The sequence below is a fragment of the Pagrus major genome, chromosome 22, assembly GCF_040436345.1.
Source record: "Pagrus major chromosome 22, Pma_NU_1.0".
In the NCBI taxonomy this organism is placed as follows: Eukaryota; Metazoa; Chordata; class Actinopteri; order Spariformes; family Sparidae; genus Pagrus; species Pagrus major.
The window spans coordinates 29059015-29071615 of NC_133236.1; the positions used below are offsets into that span (position 1 = coordinate 29059015).

The following is a 12601-nucleotide window of genomic DNA, read 5'->3' on the forward strand; positions in this document are numbered from 1 at the left end:
AACCAAATGTGATCAGCATGTTCCTTTTTATTTCCACTGCCTTGTACTGATGTTTCACAGATTTTATTTAATCTCTCCTCCACGTTTGCAAAGTGATGAATGTTACCTCCATATCGTCACAATCCACCTTTAAATGTTTTTAATATTTATGTTCATTTGTGTCCACAAGGGAATATAAACCATGTTAATAACAAACATTTGCCATTGTGTTGTCTTTTTTCAAGGCCCCTGATTTGAACTGTTTCTTGGTGGTTGAAAAGAGTTTCTCACCTCTGAATGAAAGATGTGACTGTGACACCCTGGCCACTATTTCCCCGAGTGTAATATCTAAAGCTTGCCACCAGGTGTCGCTGTACACCACAGAATCACCCACCTGTTTATCCACAAAGTAAATCCTGCTGCAGTCATGATAGTGTGGGCTACAGGGCGACTTCCTTCTAGCTGCATGTTAGGAAACTCTCACTGTTTTTATTGTTTACATTCCTCCAGAAGCAAACTGACTAAATACAGGAACTGTATGATGTCATCAGACAAAACAAGCAGATGGAGTTATTATTGTAGCTGGTGGTTTTAATGAAACAGACCTCAAATATATATATATATATATATATATATATATATATATATATATATATATATATATATATATATATATATATATATATACACACACACATATATATATATATATGTGTGTGTATATATATGTGTATATATGTATATATGTTTATATATATATGTGTGTGTGTATATATATGTGTGTGTGTGTGTATGTGTATGTATGTATGTATGTATGTATATATATATATATATATATATATATATATATATATATATATATATATATATACATATATATATATATATCTATATACACATATATATGTGTGTGTGTATATAGATATATATATATTTGGGTTTTGGCTGCCACGTTTGTACCAAAGAAAGTTTAATTAATATTTGTCTTTTTTTTTTTTTTTTATGATTGTTGATTTTAATGAACAGCGCCCACCACAGCTATGACGTCAGGACGTTCTCCGCTCAGCCAATCAGCGGCACGGAACCGGAACCAAGGCGGGACCTTGAAGTGAAACACCAAAACAATGGCGGCTGTCACCTCGAGCAGACCCTACCACATCATCGTTTTCGGTGCCAGCGGGTTCACGGGGCAGTTCGTGGTGGAAGAGGTGGCTCGGACCGCCGCAGACAGTCCCGGCGGCGCCGCCCTGAAATGGGCCGTGGCCGGGAGAAGCAGGCAGCGGCTGGAGGACGTGTTGGGCCGAGCCGCGGGGAGGCTGTGTACGTGCCCGGCAGGGGGGGTACTGAAGCTGACAGGGGCAGGAGCTGCTGACAGGGGCAGGACACTCTGCCGGACTGACAGAGGCAGCAGCCTTGTTGTTGTTGTTGTTGTTGTGTTGCTCTGCTGGTGATTGTGTAGCTACAAGCAAACACTTTCAAACTTGACCCCTGAACACACCTGTCAGTCCATTGTTTTGCTCCAAACTCAGCTAACTGTCAGCTAGCTGTGTCATTTTACAGTCTTATTTATACTGTAGCTGCAGTAGTTCAGAGTGTTTGAGGACATCTTTAATACCTGAGCGCTGCCACACAACTGCTGTGTTGCAATACGTATTAAAGAGGTCATGTAATGCTAATTTTTCAGGTTCATACTTTTATTTGGGGGTCCTGGTAGAACAGGTTTACATACTTTAATTTTTAAAAAACACATTATTTTTCTCATATGGTGCATCGCTGCAGCATCCCCTTTACACACTGTGTCTTGAACGCTCCGTTTTAGCTACAGAGTGAGACGTCTCGCCTCTGTTCAATCTCTGGTGAGACTTGCACATGCAGATTTACTTAACAGCAGGACGTAGCCAATCAGAGGCGGAGGAGGGCGGGTTATGCCGAGCTAGGTAGTGTGATCTAAAATAACGGCGCTACAGCAGCAGTGCCTGTTTGTCTGCTGACTGACTGGAGTGTGAATATGTTATAACTCCCTTCGGCGTGGGCGTTTTTCACTTTGCAGAGCTTCTACATGCACACAAATGCTACACAACACGATAAAGGAAAGGCAGAAACACAAAAAGCAGAATATGGCCTCTTTAAAGCCGTAAATCAGGTGTAGGGGTTATCCACTGTGCAATTAGTGAAAGATTTTCTCTTCCTCTCTTCTGTCAGCTATGCCAGAGCTGAGGACCGACATCGAAATCATTGTTGCTGATGTGTCTATCGAGGAATCGCTGGCCATCATGTGCCAACAAGGCCTGGTGATTCTCAACTGTGTGGGGCCTGTGAGTATGTTTCCAGACTTTGTCAGGGAGTGAAACAAACGTCTGACACAGGTTGTTAAATCGGACTCACACCCACAACACTGTAATCTTGTGGCTTGTGTTGGATGAATCTGTCTCTGGTCTCTTTGTCCTTTCAGTACAGATTTTATGGTGAACCAGTGGTCAGAGCTTGCGTTGAAAATGGAGCTCACTACTTGGACATCTGTGGCGAGCCTCAGGTTGGAAAATAAATACATATCCATCTCTATATTGAGATTATGTTTTTCAGCTTGGTTGTTACTGCCATTAAATTAGACTGATTAGATTGAGGCTTGTCCCCGCCGCAGCGGCAAAGGGTTCGAATCCGACCCGTAGCTCTTTGCTGCATGTCACCGCCTCATCTCTCATCCCATTTCCTGTCATCTCTCCAAGCTGTCAAGTCAAAATAAAGTCATTGAAAGGCCATATAAATAAATAAATGAAGAAAAAAACCCATACAATATCAGAAAAATGCTGAATATCAGATCCGATAATCGATCAGGCCCAGAACCACTCGATCCATAGTGTAGACTGTATACATACATGTAAATATATGCAGGGCTCCAATTATAGTCTGAACTATGTTGGGGTCTGAAGTAACTAACGTTCAGGCGGAGATGGACGAACAGGATAACAGCTGAACAGATGTGTTCTGAGAGAGTCCGTCAATTCACGCCTGGCATTAAATGCATCTCGAGTGACCGGATCTCACTTCCCGGCTGTCGGCCTGTATGCAAATATTTTTACACAATGAAATATATTCATGTATAACGTTTGCCGAATGAACAAGAAGTCCTAAATAGTTAAGAATTTGTTGTATACAGCGTTTCTCAAAGTTTATACAGTGTCTCCTCACGCAACAAGTCTCAAAATTGAGCGTTTTTTTAATGGAATCTGGTGACTTTTCTCACTTTTTTTCTAATGATGCAACAACTCTTAAAATCACGTGATTTGTAATGGAGTCTGGTATATTGCCATTACTTGGTCCATGTCCATGACTTTCACTCACACACAGCAGCCCACTTCTTGCAACAGTTGTGTAACGTAGAACACAACAACAGTTATTTAATTTAAATAAGAAAAAGGTATGACAGCGCACACCCCAGAGAGAGAGACTTAAAGACAGAGCACGTAAAGAAAAATTCATTATTTGTGATTAAAATAATGGTTGTTGGTAATGTATTAGTGCCCCCCACAGCATTGTGATTTGACTTGGCTTGAAAAATGTAACTTAACTTTTTACACAACACAGATGCACATTTCTTTTTGTGCGTATATGTGAGCACATGTCTTAATTGTACACAGTTTCTGGAGCGTATGCAGCTTGAGTACCACACTAAGGCCTTGGACAGAGGAGTGTACGTGATTGGCAGCTGTGGCTTCGACTCCATACCGGCAGACCTGGGTGTTCTCTACACACAGAGGCAGTTCAAAGGTAGGAAACTGAAGACAGGTCACGTCATGAATCAAAAGCCTGAAATTGTTTTACTCAGTGAAGAAGCTATAAAGTTCAACATTCTCGTAGGTTGAATGAGGCCTCAATATGTCAAAGTGTAAACACAAGACACTGCAAACACAGCAGTGCTTGTTTGCCTTGTTAGTTCACAAGAAAAATCTGTGTTTCATAATAAATCGATACTTTTAATACAGTAGTGATCAATAATTAATTTTAGCTGATTTTATTTGTTGACATTTTCATTGATTGATCCAAAAGTAGAGAGCCACAAACGTTTTGCTTCTCTTTATATAAAAGTGTCAAGTTTAGTTGAACTTATCATTTGATAAATGACAACTGGAAACTGTCCTTAATTGTGTGCTGTGGTCTGATTTCAGGAACACTGACGGCTGTGGAGAGCTTCCTGAAAATTAGCAGTGGGCCTGAGGTAGCCTGAACTACTACAGCTGCTGCACTGCATGATGGGATATGTAGTTTAATGCACTATGTCCAGCCTTTTTAAAAGTAAAGTGACGGCTGTTTTGGTGTCAGTTTACATAAGACTAAGTTTAGATGATGATGGAAAATATGGCATTTTACTTCACTTCTACTGAGGATACAGTAGAAGAGAGCTGCATTCCCTAATATGACTCCAGGGAAACGCTAGTGCAGAGCACAAAATCAATACTCCTGTGACACAGAAAGGTCATATAAACAAAAGCTTGAGGGAAATTAATGAAATATATATAGAGAGAGAGCAGTTTCAGAGAGCGGAGCAGAAGTGCTACCCTTCTGTTGATAGACTTACTATACGACCATTTCTAATTTCCCCTTGAAGCTAAAGATGCTGATAAACAACCAAAAACATGCAACTGGCTACTTTTGTGCAATTAGACTGCAGTTTCAGAATTGACAAATGTGTCATATACATGTGTCATTTTTGAAAAGTAAAGCAATCAATCTGTCAATCAAAAGAAATTAGTTATTCACGTGAAACCTTTGGTGTTTAGCGAGAGGACTTTGCATAGCTGTTCTGCACAGTGACAGAAGTTAAAGTTATCTCCACCCTCGCAGGGGTTCGCCGGCCATGACGCCACTTGGCAGTCTGCCGTGTACGGGTTCGCAGACAGTGGATCCCTCCGCCAGCTGAGGAAGAAGTTTGGCCACAAGCCGCTGCCGGTGGTGGGAGCCAAAGTCAAAAAGAGGTAAAGCTATAAGTGAGTCATTACTGTCGGCTTAAACACTTTACTCTGAGAAATAACATTTTTATTGGAATGGGCTTGGCAGCCATTAGTCAGGAAAGGGGGAAGGTGTTTTTTTTCCCCATGCATGCCAGAAAGGGATTTTCCCACCGAAGCTGATACGTCTTTTTTACACTTGACCTACATTTTAATGTTGTGTTTCTAGTGAAAGATGGAATATTATTCTTAATAATCATACTTACATTATATTGCCATTTCAGAAAAAAATCAATAATTTCTAAATAAATGTAATGTAATGAACACGTGTTGCAAAATGTTTTTTTTATGTTGATGTTTTGGGATGAATACCTTCATTTTGACTAGTTAGATTTAACCTTAAGAGCATGTAACTCTACAGGTAAGACACAAGGCCAGTTTAAAGTCAATGTATGAAGTTTCTGCAAATAGCTGGGATTTGAAGGTTATTACTGTCTGGTAGACTGACTTACATTCAGTGTAAGGAGATTTTATTGGAACGTGGGGCCTGGCAGGGACGGAGAGACAGATTTAGAAGACTATCAATGGATGAAATGAGCTCAAATACTGCTGAGCTGATGCTGCAGGCAGAGATAGATGAGGTGAATGTGGACCACTTTGCTTTCTGTCTATGTAATTTGGTGTGTATGTTTGTGCGTGTGTGTGTGTCTGTGTGTGTGCAGGGGTTTTATGTTTTTCAGCAAGGAGATCGAGCAGTATGCCATCCCATTTATGGGTTCAGACCCTTCAGTAGTCAAGAGAACCCAGCGTTTCCTTTACGAGGAGAAGCAGCAGTCACCAGTAAGATAATATCAACACAAGAAGCGACAGTTCCCTGTCATTTATTGCAGTGACAGCAGGTAAAGCTACCTTAAGCTGATGCATTGCTAGTATTAAAAAAAAAAACATACTTGTTACCTCGTTTGACAATACAGCAAAAAAAAAAAAAAGTCCTGGGCACACAAGAAAAGGATGATTTTTTCCTTTCTTGTTTTAAATTAACAGCCGTCACACAGTGTTGTCAGTGAACATGTACCAACACATCTGTGATTTTTAGATTTTTACGGTTTCGATACTATTAAATGTGTTGTTCAAATCTTATTGTTTCAAACACATGGTGTCAAAAAAGTATCAAGGTACTTCTTTCAACCTTCCTACACATCACCTCCCTCCGTAATAAAACGAGAGTGTGTATCATGTCCTCTTACTTACTTTCATCTGCAAAGGCCAGTAAAACATCAGATACTCAAAAACATTCACAGCACCACTAGTGGTCAAAAACTCTCTGGTTTTTATCATTTTTGCCAAGTTTTGGCTGCAAGTTGGTTCACAAAGATAGTTGCTTGATGAAATTGATTATTTTAATGAAACATATGAATAATAAAGATTTAAAAAGTGTAATTTCCGAGCGAGCGGCCTCTATCATCTGCTGTCTCTCCGTACTGGAGGTTGGGCTTCATGGTGCATTCAGGTGCACCTCGTAAATTCAGAAATTCTTCCTTGAATGGCTGCGCACTGCGCATGTTCAGAAAGTTCTTCTCTGGTTTTTGACGTATCGGCGATGTAGACTTGATCACCACCTGCCGTACTAGAGTTGTTTTTGGGTTCTCGTGTGTATGAAGATATTTTGCTCAGCGAAGGTCGTGTGGACGGGTTTTTATTTTGTTTTTTAATGTAGAGGGAAAATATCCGCGTAGAAAAATATCTGTATTAGTGTGTACAAGGCCTCAGAAAGTCATATCAAATAGTTAATAGCAACATCCACAATATTCTTGTACAGCAGGTCCAACAATATTTGCATCATACTGTGCAGGCCTGAGTTCAAGTGTACTACAAAAAAGTCCCACTAAAGGTGAGAAACCCGTTGACCTGAGCAAGACAACTCCACCATCCACAAATTATATGTGCAATCATTTTAAGTAGGTTACAGTCTCCCTTATCTCATCTAACAGGTCAATGTGTTTTCTAACCCTGAGGGATGATAAAGCAACGCTCGACTTCTTGATTTACTGTGGCTTCAATTGAACCCGTTTGTAGTCGCACAAAAAAGTCTCGGCCAAATGAATAAATGTAAATGTAGATTTCCGTGCAATCAATCATTTGCCACGCTGTGTGCGTAATAACTAGGCATGCATTAAAACATTTTGCTCTGCCTCAGTGAGAGATTAATATTTCAATACTACCCATAACCCACAGGAATAAAGTTTGATACGCTGCGTTAAATGACACAAAGAGGTTTAATATTTAGTATTAAGAACACACTTCTTGTGTTGACTCTGCATCCTGGCAGAGAAAAGCCAAACCTTTTTTCCCTGCTGTACCTGTAACTAGGTCAGCCATTCCAGCAGCTGTCACTGTTTTGATCCCAGCCAGAGGCAGGCCTAATCAAACTATCTCATTATGTTGTTCAGACCACCATCTACCAGTGAAGTGGAAATATGATGAGTCATCTATAGTGGTTCATCACTTTCCTCCCCGCTGCTCATTACTCCCTTCGACATCTCATCTCGCTCTGCTATACGTCCTGTTCTTTACCTCTGAATCTACATCCTCCTCACCCCGTCTCCTCTCCTTCTCTTCTGCCACCTGCCTCCTTTTTGATTTATCGCCTCACTTTCATCTTTTGATTCCTTCGTCTGTGTCCATCCCCTCCTCCCTCTTCTCTTTCAACTTACGTTTCCCTTCATCTCTCATTTTCCCCTCACCTGCACCTGTTATCTGCATCCCCTTATCTTCCCCCCTCCTCTCTTGTCACCTTTAATTTCCCTTGTTATCCTTTACATTCTGCCTCTGCTGCTCTCTCTTCCCTCCACCCACAGGTCCAGTACTGTGCCTATGTCGGGGTCGGCGGCCTCTTCTCAGTAGTTAAGCTCTTCTGCGGCGGCCTGCTGTTCTGGTTCCTGGTCAAATTCAGCCCGGGCAGGAAACTCCTCACCATGGTAGCTACACTGTTCATCAACCAACCTTCTTTTTGGTATTTGCTCCCCAGTTCAGATAATCTGTGTCCCTGAGAAGTGAATTAGATTTAAGAAGTTTTAAGTCTATAAGACTTAAAATGGTTATTCAAAGCATTGAAATGTGGATGAATGTCACAGTGTGGATATTTAGCGGGAAGGCTTAGCCAAAGCTACTCAGCAGCAAAGTGTTGCAGCAGCTGAGACACTGTTTACAGCTCGCAAGTCACAAAATGTTTCAAATCTACATCCACAGTTTTATGGAGGAAATGGATATGGAGTGTAATTTCTCCGTCACAGTTCCTTAAAACATGTTTTTTATACAAATCTGCTGTAAGCACAATTTTGCAATCATTACATGTATGTATAACTGATTGTTTTTTTTTTTTTTTGTTTTTCCCAAAGTTTCCATCCTTCTTCTCCTTTGGCTTTTTCACCAAGTCTGGTCCAACTATGAAGCAGGTAACACAAACACTGTTGTTGTATTTTTCATTCTTTGTATCCTGAGATTAATTGAACGTTTCCTCGGGAAGCTTGTGAAATGGCTGTCACAGGAACGTAGGCTGTCAGTTAGGAGCTTTGAAACCAAGTGAAAGGAAATACGTTGGTCTAAGTGAGTTAGTTATTGTTGTTGATGATTAAGAAAACAGGTTTTCAGAGGCTTCATCTTACTGTGAGCGATCGGGTCCTGCGTGAACAGAAAACAGTGTGCCAAAGATAAAACAGTTGTAGTTATTTCACATGAGAAAGTTGTGTTTGCATGTTTTTGTCGCCGCTCTTCACACTGATCTGATCTCCACTGAACTTAGCTGGTGGATGGGTCTCGGCCCAGAATAGACCCCATTCATTTTTGGTGCCGATCCAGATAAACGGACCAGTCCAGGAATTGTTTCCTACTTTCTTTAACACTGTGAGATGGGACGGTAATTTTCTTAATTTCTCATTGAATAATGCCAAAACATCAGGTGTATTTAGGTGGCAGGTATCTATGACTCGGTACACTTGGATGCAGATCTGAATAAAAATCTGGATGAAGCAGATTTCATATTTGTTTTATTTGATATCGGATCAGGCTTGATTGAATTAAAGGAGACTTTTGGGCCTTGGCACTGGTAGGGCTAGTTTGGTTAGCGATCCACTTCCATCAGTGCTACATAAAATCAGATATGATAGTTTCCTATTTAATTACTCTGTAGCACGTTTTGTACCCTGGTTATAGCAAATATTACACCACATGGGTTTATATTTTTGTTCTCATTGTTGGCACTTCTAACAACCATTACAGATCTGGTGTCCTCAGATGTGTACATACAGTATTTCTCTTCCTGGAGTTGTGTTTTATTGTTTACTGTATTTTGTTTAATTGTTTATTCATTCAGTTCCTCTTACATCACTCAGATAGAAGACACCTGTTTTAGCCTGACATTTTTCGGGGAGGGCTACTCAGAGAGTACAGATCCCACACAGGGCCGACCCAACGCCAAGATCTGCACTCAGGTCATAGGAGCAGGTAAATCTGCCACAAAGACACAAACTTACTACCCCAATAATAGGCTTCAGGTTTTATTAACTCCGTCAATATATTCAAGCTGAAAAACTCTGGTTTTCCTGTCTACACATAAACACTGAAAACAGCCAAAACGCACAGAAAGAGCTTCGTTTTAAGAAATAGCTGTGTACGTTTGCACCAGGATTCAGTTTCCTGGTTCTGTTCATTGTCACTGTCACACTAGGACACTTACATTACAGAGCCATCATTAACGTTATGAGCAACACCTCTACTTCTCCCAATAAGATAAGTTACACTATGAAAAGAAGCTAGCGTCATAAAATTATGATGTTAAACAACGTTTGGCTGCTGCTTGTGTTGCATCTAGTAAGTGGTTTTGTTACCATTTCTGTCAGTAGCTCAAACAGTAAAGTGAAATTGGTAATAATTTATTTGAAGGAGTGTGCATGAGACATCGTGAACATGTCAGAGTCTGTATGAATGTGCATCACTGTCGTCTTTAAGTATCATTCGATCGGTTATGTCACTTTAATGCTTAATTGTCTTTGCTATGGCAGCTTGACATAACATAACCTGTCAAACATTTAATAGCAGGCCTAATTATCAAACTTTAAGAAACTGTCGAGCTTTATGTGTTAATATTACAGAAAACGTGATGTGAGTTTATAATTGTGTCATGAATACGCTAAAGAGAGAAAAGACACGTCTCGGTTAATGTGAAGCTGCATCTAAAAAACAATGTCAGCTTTGCTTTAAAAGTCACGTAATTGACCAAATTACACTTAATAATAACATTCATAACGACTCCTTCATGTTCACGTTCAATGTGTTTCATGCATATCCCTTAAAATGAAGTGTGACTGTGAAATGAAATGAAATGGCAATTCAGTCTGATTGTCTGAAGTTTCATCTTCATCATTCAATAACTGTATTTTCTTGTTAAAGGATGAGGCTGTTGTTATTCTGCATGATAAAGGCTCAGTATGCAGCTGGGCATCGTTTTTAAATGGGACTATTTACAGCAGCAACATGTGTGATTGAGTCACAATAAACTATTGTGTGTGTTCATGGTGATGAAGGGAAGATGTCAGCCACCTGCAGCGCAACACATCAGGCTTTGGACACACACACAATACTAGTAGCTGGTTAGTTGGATCAGTTTATTGCTGTTTTTCGGTCTTTTCATGGGATTTGTTGACAGTAAGAAACTCAGCAGACTTATTCGTCACTCACATGCTGTAAATAGTTCCTCAAACTGCCACTGTTTTTAATGCTGTGAACAATATTTTGGATCATTTCTGTGACATCTTATCTCCACATTCTTGTTCACAGAGCCTGGTTATGTAGTCACAGTTTCCACTCTGGTACAAGCAGCTGTGACCTTGCTGGATGAACTGCACTCTCTCCCCAGGAGGTCAGTTCAGTCTGCCGATTTCTTTTGCTTTTCGTTGAGTTTGTGGCACTCATCATAGACAAAGTTCTTCTGTCTTTTCTGTATCTGTTTACCTCCTCTCTGAAAGCATCATCACACATCTTCTCTCTCTGTGATTGACAGGGGAGGAGTATACTCTCCAGGAGCTGCCTTCTCTAAAACCAGTCTGATCGACCGCCTCCATAACCACAGCATCAAGTTCTCAGTCAGAAACTACGAGTAGCCCTTTAACAGTAACCAGTGTAAGGTCACGGCACCGCCCAGTTCCAGTATATTACACTTATACTGATGTCTACTGGAGATGTTGCCTGACCTTTCATACAGTCAACACGACCACTTTATAACCCTTCATCTATTGTCTGTTCATTAGTTTAGTGATACCACTCTCAGATAGGTCAGGTGTTAACAGAACCACTAAAGCAGGTAGAGGTTCACTGTTTTGCTCGTGGACATTTCAGAAAACACGTTTGTACTGGCTACCAGTCATTAACGCCAGCTGTGCCTTCGCTAATTATTTTCTGTTTCCACTGAGTGGAAATCTGTTTTGTCTTCAGTAGAAAGTTTCCTCTTTAATCCCTGAGGACTGATCATGCATCACTGATGGATCTCTACATCTAGTGAGACATATCCTGCACAATCGTTTGCTGACTATGAATTTGTGAAAATAATTGAGGTGGATTTGATCAAATTTTGATTTTAAGAATCTTCAGTCAGCATATTTGTACTTGAAATGTAAGAAAACGCTAAACTTGATATTTAAAACACTCCTTAACAGATACTACAGAATTATAATTGAATGGAAACTGCTGTTATATATTTTAAATATGGTTTTCAATAAATAATGTAATAAAGTACTGGATGATACAGAGCGCAGTTGTTTTTAGCTTCTGCTTAGCTTCTACAGCGTCGCTTCTAGTGAGCGACAAGACTAAAATACATTTCATACTTTGAAATGTTTCTCTAGTTTTACAGATTTGGGGAAACCGTGTTCTTTGAGAATGGGATCACAATCATGGCACCATGTCACACTCAGCACCAACTATCAGTGATCAGCTGTGTACCATAAGTTAGCTCTGTTTACACACTCCTTTGGACCGCAGGGAGGTGGAGGTTCTCAGAACCGGGCGGGTAGGCAGTGGAACCGGGCTCAGCAGCCTCTACGGACATCATGACAGAGCTGAGGAGAAAAACACACAGTCACTCTCTGACTGTCGTGCTACACTGCAGTCGCCCGGCCCACCGGCACCAGTGGGGAGTAGGATCAGGTGTGCAGGCAAAGAGGAGTGGGGAGGAGGGCAGCACCTGAGGGAAAGGAGAACACAAAACAAAACCCAAACACGCCACAACACCAGGGCCGTAACACATACAAGCATAGAAGTGCATACAACATCCTGTGTCACAACTTGTGTGTGCTGCAGTCTTCCTCCCACATGAAACAAAACCCTTTTCTGCCACCAGGTGCCAGTGTTCCCTCTGCTCATCATCCCCGACAAGTATTTACACGGTGCAGCCCAGTGTGACAGTAGAGGTCATTTGGTGCCTTTGAGGATGCAGAGACAGTGTGTGTCCTTACTTAAAAAGGCTGCGTGTGCACCATTTAAAACCTGGAGAACCAGGGACACGATCACAACAGGGTTACTGCGAGGTAGCAGATATCTTAGATCTGTGAATAGGATGTCAAGTTTAAAGAGAGCTGGCAGCGATGTCTTTGTTTTCACTCTTTGTCCTCGCTGTGAGTCAA

General features: G+C 40.8%; 1 protein-coding gene across 1 annotated transcript; it reads left to right on the forward strand.

Annotated features, from left to right (window-relative positions):
* Window positions 1–1079: 1079 nt before the first annotated feature.
* On the forward strand, window positions 1080–11722 carry LOC141018259 (saccharopine dehydrogenase-like oxidoreductase). Its single transcript, XM_073493182.1, has 12 exons — window positions 1080–1299; window positions 2182–2294; window positions 2432–2512; window positions 3618–3747; window positions 4146–4195; window positions 4822–4952; window positions 5648–5765; window positions 7784–7903; window positions 8324–8380; window positions 9317–9428; window positions 10761–10842; window positions 10984–11722. Exons 1-12 carry the CDS (start codon window positions 1104–1106, stop codon window positions 11081–11083), a joined length of 1290 nt encoding a protein of 429 aa, XP_073349283.1. The 5' UTR covers window positions 1080–1103; the 3' UTR covers window positions 11084–11722.
* The last annotated feature ends 879 nt before the right edge of the window (window positions 11723–12601 follow it).